The sequence below is a fragment of the Sapajus apella genome, unplaced genomic scaffold (genome assembly GCF_009761245.1).
Source record: "Sapajus apella isolate SASKATOON/1434 unplaced genomic scaffold, GSC_monkey_1.0 scaffold111, whole genome shotgun sequence".
Classification (NCBI taxonomy): Eukaryota; Metazoa; Chordata; class Mammalia; order Primates; family Cebidae; genus Sapajus; species Sapajus apella.
Genome location: NW_022437051.1, coordinates 1,928,690 through 1,944,075, shown reverse-complemented (window position 1 = coordinate 1,944,075; position 15,386 = coordinate 1,928,690). Strand labels below are relative to the sequence as shown.

The window sequence follows — 15,386 nt, the reverse complement described above, 5'->3', positions numbered from 1 at the left end:
GCCTGGGCAACAGAGTGAGACTCTGTCTCTAAAAGAAATAATAATTCCTAGAAAATTGACTCCAAAGTGTTATATCCACAACCACTTACACAAGCTCCACCTCCATATTCACTAGTGTCAAGGCTCTAGATTCCACAGCTTACAATCCTGATATACCAATTGACATTTTAGCATCCTCTGACCAGAAGTTACAACATCATACTGTTTATTTTCCCCTTCAAAATTCTATTTATTCCTTCCTCTCTATCCTCGCTGTAACTGTCAAAATTTCATGCTGAGTTTCCAACCATGCCTTCCAGCTGAGGAAAGAGGAATAAGATTGAGAGACAAAAGTAAAAGGCAGACAGAGGGTGGCCTCTTCACCTAAGTGCCCCATCCCAGATATTCTAAGGGTGGTCCCCTTTCATCGAGTCTCACAGGGCAGACACACCTTTCAGCCTTGCCCTGAACCCCCAGAGGAGTTAACCTTCACTTCCCTGCCCTAAGCAAGTAAAAATTTAATGCTTAACTGTTTTACCTTCTTCACAGTACTTGCCACTATATAAAATAAGTCTGCTTTTACTGGTTTCTTTTTTTTGCACATTCATTTCCTCTCAGAATGTAAGGTCTACAAAGCAAGGACCCCATCTTGTACAGCATCCACAGTAGTGGCAGGCAAAAGTCAAGTCCTCAAAAAATACTTAATGAATGAATTACTGAATATAAACGGATAACATTCCAGACAGCAAGGATAGCAAAAGCTAACAGTAAAATACAAACTTGGAAAAGCAGCCTGCAGCCAGATCATAAAAGCCATGAATACCAGGAAATAAAAGTAACCACAAAGATTTATTGACACCACCTATCAGACACAGCCCTAAGCATTTTATGTGGCTGAATATTATTTTTTTTTTAATTATTATTTTTTTTAAAGACAGAGTTTCACCATGTTGGTCAGGCTGATCTTGAACTCTTGACCTCAGGTGATCCACCCGCCTTGGCCTCCAAAGCGCTTGGATTACAGGCATGGGCCACCACGCCCGGCCGTGGCTGAATATTCTTAGACAGATATATGTGGTACTCATATGATACTCATTTTACACATAAGAAAGCTGCAGCCTAGAGAGGTTAAAAGGCTTGCCAAAGGTCAATCGGCTTCTAAGTGGCAGGGCTGGCACAGAAACTCCAGGAGAGGTCTTCCACTCCCATTCAACATGTATCAGCTGAAGGTGTACTGTGTGCCAGGTGCAATGCAAGGCACTGGGGACACACTGGTCACTGGCACCAAGACCATTCCAGTAACCTCACCTAAAACATCAGAATCACTTATCTCATCCTTCCATTTTGCCTTCTTTAATGAGTCAGTCTTCCTCTCCTGAAGTATTCATCACCTCCTCCCACTACTTCCTTTGACTTCCGATGTACCTGCTGACCCTTTACCCAGGTCATGTGGAACACTCTTATGACTGGGCTCTACTTCAGTTTCTGGCATCTCTAATTTACCTAAAAATTCTGCTGTCAGGGTGTCACTTCCCTATTCCCTATTCAAAATTCTACAGGAGCTTCCTTTACCTATGTATTAAGTGTAAACTGTTTAGCAAAATAGAAGCAGATGCTAGATCTGCAGATCAGGCCTGAATTCACTAAATCCATTTCAAAGATCTGGATGTATATTCTTGAGCCAATGTAGTGATTTAGTGTAGCTTTAAATGCTTTGTATCTGCTAGGGCAAACCAGTATTCTCTTTTCCTCACAGAATAAAATTGAAACTAACTTACATTAACTATGTCTTTCTTATTGCAGATTTCTACTCTTAATAAAATGTAAGCTTGAAATATAAGGTTTTAAAATAAAGTAATGGCCAGGCGCGGTGGTTCACATCTGTAATCCCAGCACTTTGGGGGGCCAAGGCAGGTGGATAACCTGAGGTCAGGAATTCGAGACTAGCCGGCCAAAATGATGAAACCCCATCTCTACCAAATAAATACAAAAATCAGCCGGGTGTGGTGGTGGCTGGCTGTAATCCCAGCTACTCGGGAGGCTGAGGCAGGAGAATCACCTGAACCCAGGAAGTGGAGGCTCCAGTGAACTGAGATCAAGCCACTGCTGGGTGATAGAGCAAGGGCAAAACTCTCAAAAAAAAAAAAAAAAGATCTGGGATCAAAAGTTAAAAAAATAAAAAAGATATATATCTTCTAGACTCTAATCATGAAACAGAATAGCCTCAAATAATTTCTTAAAATAGTTTATACTCTACCAAGGGGCAATATCTAATTGTTCTACTCAGGCATAATGCAACAGTACATGTCTTGCCATTTATTCTGTCAATCAAGAGCTAATGGAAAAGCTGCAACAAGTTATCCAGAAGATCTAGCTAACACCACTGATGAAGGTGGCTACACTAAACATATTTTCAACGTAGACAAAACAGCTTTATTGGAAGAAGATGCCATCAAAGACTTTCACAGCTAGAGAGAAGTCAATGCCTACCTTCGACGCTTCAAAGGACAAGTGTACTCTCTAGTTAGGGGCTATTCAGCTGTAGTTTTAAGTTCAAGCCAATGCTCATTTACCATTCCAAAAATCCTAGGGCCCTTAAAAATCATGCTAAGTCTACTCTGCCTGTGCTCTAGAAATGGAACAACAAATTCTGGATGATAGCACATCTGTCTAAAGCATGGTTTACTGAATTTTTTAAGCCCATTGTTGAGACCTACTGCTCAGGAAAAAGATTCAAAATACTTCTGTTCACCACACAATGAACCTGGTCACCCAAGAGCTATGATGGAGATAAATAAAAAGACTAATGCTATTTTCATGCCTGCTAACAACTTCTATACTGCATCCTATGGATCAAGGAGTCATTTTGACTTTCAAATCTTATTATTAAGAATTACTGTGTTATTCTTAATATTATTGCTATTCTATTCTACTATTTCTATGACAATAGCTGTCATAGATAGACATTCCTCTAATGGATCTGAGCAGAGTCAACTTAAAACCTTCTGGAAAGGATTCACCATTCTGGATGCTATCAAGAACATTCACACAGCCAGGCACGGTGGCTCATGCCTGTAATTCCAGCACTTTGGGAGGCTGAGGTGGGCAGGTTACTCAAGGTCAGGAGTTCGAGAACAGCCTAGCCAACATGATGAAACCTGTCTCTACTAAAAAAATACAAAAATTAGCCTGGTGTGGTGGAGTGTGCCTGTAATCCCAGCTACTCGGGAGGCTAAGGCAGGAGAAATCACTTGAACCCGGGAGGCAGAGGCTGCTGTGAGCCGAGATCCTGCCACTGCACTCCATCTCAAAAATTAAAAAAGGAACATTCATGATTCATGGGAGAAGGTCTAAATATCATTATGAACAGATGATTAGAAGATATTGATTCTGTAAAGGGAAATAAAATCTCAGGATCCCCAAACCTCCAATGCCAAAGAAAAATTTAAGCTCAGAGGCTGAGTCATGCTAAATGGCCATCCTCTTCCTGGATGAATAATTGTTACAACTTTGTGTCGAAACATTATGTATTAGCCAGATCCCCATAGTAAGGCAAAAAATTTCAGCCATTTCCTGATAACTACCCCTACCTCAAAGAGTCACTCATGCACAAATTATTTGCTAGCCTCCAAACCTTTAAAATGTACGTCCTCCCGTAACACAAGGACGTGTCAATTGTAACTCTAGATCTGCCCTCTAAAGTCTAGTTTCTAAAAACTGAAGTCTGTTAGCATCCACCTGGTAAGTGGCAATTCTTAGGTGATATTGCCAGATACAGAGCAAAGGCACGATGAGAGTAATCATTCCTTCGCCTCCCCCTGAGATATCTGCACAACTGTTTTCTTCCTCTATTTACTTGTGCTTCAAAGGTTTACCTTATATTAAATGTAGATTTACTGGGCACTAATTAGTCTGACAAGTAGGTAACCATTTGCCTCACGGCTGCCACCCCTCATGTTTTAAGGAAAATGTATAAATACTAAATTTCTTGAGAACCTCTTTGCACAAAACAGCCACAGATGAATCTGTGCCTTGCATTTTTCCTGGGTGTATGCTTAAACTGGCTCAATAAACCTCGATTGAAATACCTGCCTCGGTCACTCATTTCGGTTAACACTTCCAACCCTCATGGAGGACTTAGAGAGGGTCAAGACTTCAGAGGAGGAAGTAACTACAGATGTGGTGGAAACAGCAAAAGAACTCAGAAGTGGATCCTGAAGATGGGACTGAATTGCTGCAATCTCATGATATAACTTGAATGGATAAGAAGGTGCTTCTTACGGATGAGAAATAAAGTGGTCTCTTGAGATAGAATCTACTCCTAATAAGATGGTGTGAACATTGTTGAAATTACAACAAAGGATTCAGATATTACATAAGCCTAGTTGATAAGGTGGTGGTGGGGGAGAGGACTGACTCCAATTTTGTAAGAACTTCTACTGCAGGTAAAATGCTATCCAACAGCATTGCACCCTACAGATACATCTTTTGTGAAGAAAGAGTCAACTGATGCCGCTAACTTCATTGCTGTCTTATTTTAAGACATTGCCACAGCCTCCCCAACCTTCAGCAACCACCATCATAATCAGTCAGCAGCCATCAACATTGAGGCAAGAAGATTAGCAAAAAGATTACAATTCACTGGAGGCTCAAATGATCAACAGCATTTTTTTTTTTTTTTTTAAGTAATAAAGTAATTTTAGCCGGGCGCGGTGGCTCAAGCCTGTAATCCCAGCACTTTGGGAGGCCGAGGCGGGTGGATCACGAGGTCAAGAGATCGAGACCATCCTGGTCAACATGGTGAAGCCCCGTCTCTACTAAAACTACAAAAAATTAGCTGGGCATGGTGGTGCATGCCTGTAATCCCGGCTACTCAGGAGGTTGAGGCAGGAGAATTGCCTGAACCCAGGACGTGGAGGTTGCAGTGAGCCGAGATCGCGCCATTGCACTCCAGCCTGGGTAACAAGAGCGAAACTCCGTCTCAAAAAATAAATAAATAAATAAATAAATAAATAAATAAAGTAATTTTAAAGTAAGGTGTGCACATTTTTTTTAGAGAATGCTACTGCATACTTAACAGACTACAGTACAGCATAAACGTCACAATGCACTGGGAAACCAACTTGTGGGACTTGTTTTATTGCAATATTCCCTTTACTGTGTGGTGGTCTGGAACTGAACCCACATCATCTCCAAAGTATGCCTATACAAGAAAAAGATGAGAATAGAATCTACCTCAGTGAAATGGCATGTTTCTAGAACAAGACTATGGTAGAATGAAGTAGCTAAGTGGAAAGGCTTTGGGTTCAGACTGATCTGGGTTTAAATCCTGCCTTTGTGATTCATTAGCTGAGTGAACTTCAATAAAATCATGCTTTCAGCATTCCTTTCTCCCTCTGTAAAAAATGGAGATATGGACTACCCCATATCATTTTACACACACATACATAAACACGTTATATATATTACAACATTTACTAAAAGTTCATAAGTAGCACCAATTTAATAGTACTAATTTAGTCGGGCACAGTGGCTCATGCCTATAATCCCAGTACTTTGGGAGGCTAAGGCAGGAGGATTGCTTAAGCCCAGGAGTTCAACATCATCCTGGGCAACATAGTGAGACTGCATCTCTACAAAAAAATTAACAAAATTAGCTGGGTATGGCAGTGCGCACCTGTTGTTCCAGCAACTGGGGAGAAGGGGGAGGCTTGCTAGGGCCCAGGAGGTTGAGGCTGCAGTGAGCCAAGATCATGCTACTACACTGCAGCCTAGGTGAGAAAGCTAGACCCTGTCTCAAAAAAAGAAAAGAAAAAAGAGAAAAAGAGAAAAGCAATCCAGGCAGATGGAATAGCAAGGAAAGGCAGGAAGATGGGCGAGACCATGGGCATTATCAAACAAGTAATTCAATATGCCTAGAGCATGGGGGATACAGAACTTCAAAGGGAAAATAACAAGTCATCTATCTAACATTGTTTGCATCAAACAGAAAATACTGAATGCTAGAGTCAAATAATAAGAACATATCGAGGGGACAGGAGCTGAGATTTCCCACTAAGTTTCATGCAAGTTGAGTTTCCACACTGATCTCTGTTGAGATTACGTGCCGCAGGCTGCAAACAATCAGAAGAAACAGGGCCATGCCACTGAGTACAGTTTACTTTTCACAGAATGTTCCACACACTGCCTGGCTCCTAAATACCCACCTTACCTAGGTTACAGACCTTTCCCGAAAGCAGAGAAAAGTCCATGATGGAGAGAATGCTTTAGTTCTGCACATGTGAATAGGAAAATAGGTAATAAAAAAATTATCCTGTCAATCATTGAGAATGCAGGCAACACTGCTTGGCTTGTCTAGATTTTAAAGGCACACTCACCTATATAAGCAGTCCATATAGTCTGCACCCTTGCTGTATTCTTCCCAGTACCTATGATACATAACAAGTACTTGTTCTTCTGACTCCAGAACTCTCTATATAAACAGGAAAAATATTTTTAATTGAAAAGCAACATTCGTTTTTACTGTCAACTGTAAAACATATCAAAATTAATGTTCTAAAATAATTTACATAATTCAAGCAGTAAAAATTACATTTACACAATACGTATTAACTACCTTTATTAAAAATGAAACAACTGGGAAAGATGTGAGCCTTCAATATGAAAGTGAAGCATCCATAACAGAGAATAAATTAAGCCGGGCGTGGTGGCTCACACCTGTAAATTCCAGCACTTTGGGAGTCTGAGGCAGGCAGATCACTTGAGGTCAGGAATTCAAGGCCAACCTGACCAACATGGGTGAAACCTGGCCTCTACTAAATACAAAAAAATTAGCCAGGCATGGTGGTACATGCCTGTAAGTTCCAGCTACTTAGGAAATTGAGGCAAGAGAATCACTTGAACCCAAGAGGCAGAGGTTTCAGTGAGCGGAGATCATGCCAGGACAATCCAGCCTGGGCAACAGAGCAAGACTCTGTCTCTCAAAAAAAAAAAAAAACAAAAAAAAACAAAAAAAACCCACACTTACAACATAACCTAAAATATAAAATTGCAAAAAATGTATTAATGTTTTTTTTTTTTTTTTTGAGACGGAGTTTCGCTCTTGTTACCCAGGCTGGAGTGCAATGGCGCAATCTCGGCTCACCGCAACCTCCACCTCCCAGGTTCAGGCAATTCTCCTGCCCCAGCCTCCTGAGTCGCTGGGATTACAGGCACACGCCACCATGCCCAGCTAATTTTTTGTATTTTTAGTAGAGACGGGGTTTCACCATGTTGACCAGGATGGTCTCGATCTCTTGACCTCATGATCCACCCGCTTCGGCCTCCCACAGTGCTGGGATTACAGGCTTGAGCCACCGCGCCCGGCCTTGTATTAATGTCTTATAGTTATCATTTATGATGTAATCAAACCTCACCAGCTTACAATAGCAGAACTTTAATATACTAAACATAAACACTTTAAGACCACTTTACCATCAAAGCTGCTTTACATTAGAACACTAAATGAAATGTACATGCCATATACCATAAAAAGTAGAGCATTTCCTTTTAGTATTTTCAGGGAAACAGCACACAGTCAACTGTGCCCTACTTATGAGGTTTTTTTGGTGTCTCACTATATTGGCTCAGGCTGGTCTTGAACTCCTGGCCTCATATGATCCTCCTGCCTCAGCTTCCCAAAGTGCTGAGACTACAGGTATAAGCCACTGCGCCAGGCCAGTTCTTAACATTTAAAGAAGTATCTGCTCTTGACCACGTGCAGAGTTAGTTTAAATAAACTGGGTTTTTTCATTTCTATTTCACAGATGAAGAAACTCAAAGCTCAGTTCATACCTAAGGTAGTTGTTAAGTGAGTTGCCCATGGTTACAACAGCTAATAAAAAGCAGAGTGAAGATTCTCACGCAGGCACTAAATTATCTCCTCCAGTTCCTGATTAGATCAGTAGTCTAAATTAAGTTCGAAACGCTGTCTATGGCAAAATACTGCAAAATCCACTGTTTATACACAGATCATGTCTGTGCTGCTGCCCCTCTATGTATGGCATCCTAATCAAAAAACTGGTCACAGAGACAGCTTCTATCATCACTTATCATTTCCCTTTTTAATTTTAGATTTTGGGAAGACTTTATATAGCATATGAAAGGCAGCTAAAAAGCTGAAAATAATCAAGACAGAGATTTACAGAGATAGGAATAAAAAACAAGGGAAAACGTGGTTGTATAAACACTACCCAGAGGACACAGGAGCACACTGTAAAACTGAACAAGCCCTGAGCTGACCCTCTCCTTCATTTACTAACTACATGATGCTGAGCAAGTAAACTGATTTCCCTAACAACACAAAGCTTGACTGAAAGATCTTAATATGTATACAATTTTAAACTGCTAATTAAGAAGCAAAAACAAGGGAGGCCAAGGTGGGAGGATGACTTGAGCCCAGGAGTTTGAGACCAGCCTAGGCAATATAGTCAGAACCCTCCTCTCTACCAAAAATTGCCGGGTGTGGTGGTGTGTGTCTGTAGTACCAGCTACTTGGGAGGCTGAGGTGGAAGGATCACTGAAGCCAGGGCTGCAGTGAGCTATGATCGCAGCACTGCACCCCAGCCTGGGCAACAGAGCAAGACCCTATATTTTAAAAAAGCGGCAGCAGCAAAACAAGCTGATCTTGATACAAGTTCTACACTGGAAAACAGCAAACTAGTAAAGTACGCAACTATCAACATATTTATATCATGCATGTATTGTTACTTACCTTGTGCAAATGCCGAACGTGATTTTCCAAAAAAATCTTAGTTTCTGTATAAAGTCTTTCTCCAAGGGGTTCAGGATAGGCCACACATAAAGCATAGATATCACTAGTTAAATTATTAAGGTTTTCATATTTATTGCAGGCAATTTCTAAACATGAGACTTAAATTGTCAGGCATTAAAAAATTTCTTTTTTTGTGTGGTTTAGGCTTATAATATATATAACACTGTTATATACATGTGACAAAGGTAGAATACATAACCATGCTGACTTTAAAAAGCACTACAGGCTGGGCGAGGTGGCTCATGCCTGTAACACCTGAGGTTGGGAGTTCGAGGCCTACCCCAACATGGAGAAACCCTGTCTCTACTAAAAATACAAAATTAGCCGGGTGTGGTGGCGCACATCTGTAATCCTAGCTACTCAGGAGGTTGAGGCAGGAGAATCACTTAAACCAGGGGGTGGAGGTTGAGGTGAGCTAAGATTGCACCATTGCATTTCCAGCCTGGGCAACAAGAGCAAAACTCTGTATCATAATAAATAAATAAAGCACTATAAGATTCATTCACTTATTCGTTCTACAAGTATTTATAGAGAATTACTTGAAGACACTGTGAGGAAAATGGTTCTTATCAGAGAGGTTAAAATCCAGAGGTTTCTGGAAAAACAAATTACCCAGAATCCTATAAAATAAGGTTTATATTAGAATAAACATTAACATGGTTATCAATGAAGGCCTGTGGACTATGACAAGAGGCAGATATGTCTAAGCAATTCTGAGAAGCTAAACAAAAATTACTCATTTGACACAGCCGCCTACATCATAGTAGTCAGGATACTCCACATTTAGTTACTCTATCAGAAGAAACATACCATGAATAGTAATATCAACTAACCCATTAAGTTTCTGAACATCAATTAAGTACCTTGCTAGGTCTCACCAGAGGTAGATAACAGAAGGAGTGGAACGAAATAAGACCTGAGCCTTTACCTTTCACTAGCTAGTGATCTTAACCAAGTTTCCTAGCCTCTCTGGGCTAGAATTTCCTTTTTTTTTTTGAATATCCTTTGCTTTAGTGGATCTTCTCAACATCTCCAATAATTAGAAACATTATATACCAAGACAAACAGAAGATAAGACTTAAAGCAAAGCCCATTTATAACCTTGGGGCCAGACACGGCATCAGATTAGGGTTCTGGGAACTAGGTGTTTCACATGCTGCCTCCAATTACTGTGACAAGGCATTCTGGAGGTAACAGGAATGCTGACACCAGAGCAACACAGAGGTCAGGGCCTCCTGGTGCTTATACTCCAGGACTGTTCCATGTTAAAGCTAGGCATCTGATTGGTATGACGACCACCGCCAATTGCCTCCAAAGATAATGAACCTTTCCCTGACATCTCCACAGTTCCTGTAAGACCCTTGAAGTGCTTTATAAACTGCCTGTCAAATGTGCAAGATAAAGAACCTGTGAGCAATCTGAGACCAGCCTAACTAAAGATGCAGATATGAACTGGAAATAAGGTTGGTGACTCAGGGTGGAGTCAGGTATTTATGTTTAACACAAAGATCAGGAAATACTATGAAATAAAAACATTTACTTAAAAATAGGGATGGAGATTTTTCCTCCTCTATGCCCCCTTAACTCTGTATGCATTCCAGAAAATTTATTTCTATACAGTAGAATTTACTTATGCCTTTCCCATCCACATTAGCCTATTAACTCCATACTCCCAGCTCCCCGGCATGGGTCCTAGCACATGACGATTTATTAAATCCTACTGAAGGACAATCTCACATGCTCCATTTACCTAGTACCCTTACCCCAGAAAGCACAAGCAGCCCTCTCCACATTTACTTATAAATTTTTGATCATTTCTATTTATATATTTTTAAGCTTTACACATATATTTTTTTCTCACCCTTGCTTTGTAATATTTATTTATATTTTTACTTAATTTTTTTTTTTTTTTTTTTTAGAAACAGGGTCTCAGCGTGTTGCATAGGCTGATCTCAAACTCCTGGGCTCAGGCAATCCTTCTGCCCTGGCCTCCCAAAGTGCTGGGATTATAGGTAGGAGCTACCACACCTAGCCTTACTTATTTTTAGTAATAATTGGTAATTAAATCCTTTTAACAAAGATCATGTGGACATAATCTTTTAAGGTTCTGAATACCTACTTCTAGAATTTTCATAAAACATAATGTTATTTGCTCCAACTATGTCTTCCTAAAGCCATATACATGTTTACTTAGAAATAAGTATGCAAATTTTCTAAAAGACATGACTTAATTGGTACTGAAAAATTAAAATTATTCAATACCATGATTTTTGCATGATATGCTAATTGTGTGCCCAAATGTCTCACATCACGAAAATTAGTATCTCAATATATCCACTGCATGTAAATGTAAATGAAATCTGCTGGAAGGATTTGTGCCAAATCTCCAGCTTAAGGAGAAAGGATCTACACAAGAGAGGTGTGCACGGAGACTTCCCCACTTCATTCCACATGTGGTACTTCTGCACTGTGGGGCTCTGTCAGAACCTAAGTACCTTTTTAGGGGAATGAATCCACCTTAATAAAATTTTAAAGTTCATGTTTTAACTTACAAACCACTGCATAATTTTAACCAATTAAATATGTTCTTTTTCTCTATTCAAATATCCAACCAACCTGGAAATGTTGAGCCCTTATGAAGAACACCTACGGAATTGGGCATTTTTCAACCTCCAACGCTCACTTATGATTTGTTTATAGACAAGACACTTTAAAAGACAAAAAACACAAAATAACTACAGGTCAGATTTCAACTTAAACATTCTCTCCCTAGATTTATCTTTCCTAAGTCACTTTTTAGGGAAGCAGAATACACAAACTCCTCTACGAACTTTCCAGTTTAAAAATGTCTCGGACAGAAACTAAGCTGTTACAGAATGAAATCTCTTAGCTGCAACCAAAAGACAGTCCTAAGCAGCAGCAAAGTTATTTATTTCACATTCTCTACTAAAAGGTGTTTCCTAAGCTTGGCCCTAATTTTGAGTTTTAACATTATGAACTCTTATTATGCCGTGGATCAAAAACAAGAAGAGTTTTACAATGGGAATGAAAGTCAAGGTAATCTAAAAATTGAAAATGGTAAGACAACCAAAAAAGGATTTGACAATTAAAAAAATAAATAAACCAGTAAAAAAGAATTTGCTGACATTTCCTTTTTTTTTGGAGACAGAGTTTCACTCTTTTGCCCAGGCTAGAGTGAAGTGGTGTGATCTCGGCTTACTGTAACCTCCACTGCCCCCAGATTCAAGCAATTCCCCTGCTTTAACCTCCCAAGTAGCTGGCATTACAGGCATCTGCCACCACACCCAGCTAATTTTGTATTTTTTTTTTTAGTAGAGACAGGATTTTATCTTGTTGGCCAGGCTGGTCTCGAACTCCTGACCTCAGGTGATCCACCCACCTCGGCTTCCCAAAGTGCTGGGATTACAGGTGTGAGCCACTGCGCCCAGTCAGATTTGCTGACATTTCTCATGAGAAAGAATACAAATGCAATATCTATGAAATCATAAATTAGCAAGCAAGGATAAAAAAATGACTAATTAAATGGAAAATTCTCAAGTGCACAGCTAGAGAATCAATGTGAACATCAAATATCAATTAGCCTGATATAATTTAGAATAGGGTGAGGCAGCTGCTGATGCACCAAACACACCTGACTATAGAGAAAATATTTTCCAATCAATAAAATTCAAGAAAGGATGATAGGCTGCTATGTATAGACCTTCTACTAATACCTTCTTCTTCTAACACTTGTGAAGTGTCAAGGATACAGATCACCTGCCTCAACGTTTTCCAATGACATCAAAACTATCTATGTTTGAAAAAAGATGCCTGATAGAATATAAACTAGAAATCATGGCCAGGTACAGTGGCTCACCCCTGTAATCCCAGCGCTTTGGGAAGCCGAGGCGGGTGGATCACCTGAGATCAGGGGTTCGAGACCAGCCTGGCCAACAAGGTAAAATTCTGTCTCTATGAAAAAAAAACACAAAACTAGCCAGGTGTGGTGGCACGTGCCTGTAATGCCAGCTACTTGGGAGGCTAAAGCAGGAGACTCGTTTGAACTCGGGAGGCGGAGGCTGGAGTAGGCTGAGGTTGCACCACTGCACTTGAGCCTAGACAAGAGCAAAATTCTGTCTCAAAAAAAAGGAAGAAAGAAATGAGGACAAGAATATGCCTGGGTTTAAATGGTGGAAGGATGAACTGATTTTCCTACCTGGAAGAAATACATTGAGGGAAGGCAATATTAAGTCTCCCTTAACAATCATTTTGAACTTACTATAACCTTTTGAATGCCACTTCTCAAGCAGGAAAATGTCTACATTATGCTACTGGAGTGTGGAAATCTGTCCTCACAGCTAATAAAAGACAGAAAACTTTGAGTAAAAGTAAACTAGAACAGGGCCAGGTACGGCCTTTCTATTTATACAAGTCCAAAAATAAAAGAATTCACCACTGGCTGGGCATGGTGGCTTTCACCTGTAATCCCAGCACTTTAGGAGGCTGAGGCAGGGGGGATCACTTGAGGTCAGGAGTTTGAGACCAGCCTGGCCAACATGGTAAAACCCCATCTCTACCAAAAATAACAAAAATTAGCCAGGCATGGTGGCACTCACCTGTAATCCCAGCTACTAGGAGGATGAGGCATGAGAATCACTTAAAACCAAGAGGTGGAGGCTGCAGCTAGCCAAGATCATACCACTGCACTCCAACCTGGGCAACGGAATGAGACCCTGCCACAAGAAAAAAAAAAAAAAAATTCATCTTTATCATTTATTCTATTTATATAAAGTCCAAACATCAAAGAAATCACCATTTAAGAACCACAAAAGGCTGGGTGCAGTGGCTCACACCTGTGATCTCAGCATTATGGGAGGCCACAGTGCATGGATCACTTGAGCCCAGGGGTTCAGGATCAGCCTGGCCGACATGGCAAAACCCTGTCTCTACTAAAAATACAAAAATTAGGCAGGCATGGTGGCGGGCGCTTGTATTTCCAGCTACTCGGGAGGCTGAGGCATGAGAATCACCTGAACCCGGGAGATGGAGGCTGCAATGAGCTGAGATCACTGCACTATGTCTAACAAAAAAAGAACCACAAAAACAACAGGCACAAAAATCAAGATAGTGGTTAGCTCCTAGGGAAATGGGTAGGCTTGTGAACTCAGCGGGCCATGTGTTTCGGGGGGTTATAGTGAACGCTGACGAAGTTCTATTCCATTAATATTCTTTACCTACGTGATAATTGCATTACAGTTGTGCAACGGCATATTTTATGAACTTGTCCATATTTGTGTTATATACATATTCGCACCCCCCCAAGTGCACGCTAAAAGTGCAAATAATAAAGCACATTTGAAACAATGTGGGGGGACCTGCTTTTTCCTTTTCAAAATATTTCCATTTTATGGCCCTTAAAATTTCCAGTTAAGATGTTAAGGCTCAGAAGTGAATTTTATATTCTTGGGCAAAATAACAGGGAAAAGGAAGGAATGTTCCTTGTAACAGTAACACAGCCTTTTACTTTCCAAAACAAAATTTAAATCAAAAGATTATACTCTTTAATCATTATTTTTGCAGACTTTTTTTTTTTTTTAATTTTGGGGGAAGAGAAAGTTCATGATCAGGTGAAGAATAACTGGCCCAACCACCAGCTGGGCATGGTGGCTCACACCTGTAATCCTAGCACTTTGGGAGGCCAAGGTGGGAGCGCTGAGTGAGCCCAGGAGCTCAAGACCAGCCTGGGCAACGTAGTGAGACCCCATCTCTACAAAAACAGTAAAAAAAAAAAAAAAAAAAAAAATCAGCCAGGTGTGGTAGCACATGCCTGTAGTCCCAGCTACTCAGGAGGCTGAGGTGGGAGGATCTCTTGGGCCCAGGAAGATTAGGCTGTAGTGAGCTGTGGTCACACCACTGCACTCCAGCTTGGGTGACAGAGTGAGACCCTATCTCTAAAAATAAATTATAAAAATAAAAGAATAACTAAACCATATTAGATGGATGAAATATAACAGTGACTGAAGGAGTTACTTTACTGGGAAATCATCTATTTCAAAACCACTTAAAACCCAACAAATTGTCTATACTGTACAATGATGAAAAACACATTTCAATTATCTTTTTATCTCATGTTCATTTTCCCTCTTCTTGTAGTCATCTACAACCAACTCCTTTTCCCTCTCTGCTCATTATTTTAGTTAAAATACCCTTAAAAGCACCTAAGGACTTGCTTAGCCCAATCTCACTAACATACAAGTAGCCTTAACACTTTTAACTTTAATTAAGATTCCCGCCGCAAATCAATCCATAATGTTCCACAGAAAAATTAGCTATGCAATTCAAAGGCAGAATCTGTATCAGTTATCCTCAAGATATACTGGAAAGCACAGGGAATTGGACGTTTAAGATACTATATTCAAGCCTGTGCTCCATCAATCACCACCTGTGTGACCCTGGGCAAGTCCAGTCAAGTAATTATTTTTGTCCCACTGATCTGATACACTTGATTGAGGTATCAAATAACATAAAAAATATAAAAACTTTGCAAACTATGAAGCCTTCTAAAATGTCATCATGCTTTTACATATCTTCAGTG

General features: G+C 40.2%; 1 protein-coding gene across 4 annotated transcripts in view; it reads right to left on the bottom strand.

Annotated features, from left to right (window-relative positions):
• Positions 1–15,386, bottom strand: part of CUL2 (cullin 2) — an 82,330-nt gene that overhangs the window by 47,513 nt on the left and 19,431 nt on the right. For all 4 annotated transcript variants that reach the window (XM_032259663.1, XM_032259660.1, XM_032259661.1 and 1 more), the window contains exons 3-4: positions 8,732–8,834; positions 6,357–6,451 (exon numbers count right to left, since the gene is read on the bottom strand). In XM_032259663.1, the coding sequence (XP_032115554.1) occupies positions 6,357–6,451; positions 8,732–8,834 (198 nt within the window). The remainder of the gene's footprint in view (positions 1–6,356; positions 6,452–8,731; positions 8,835–15,386) is intronic.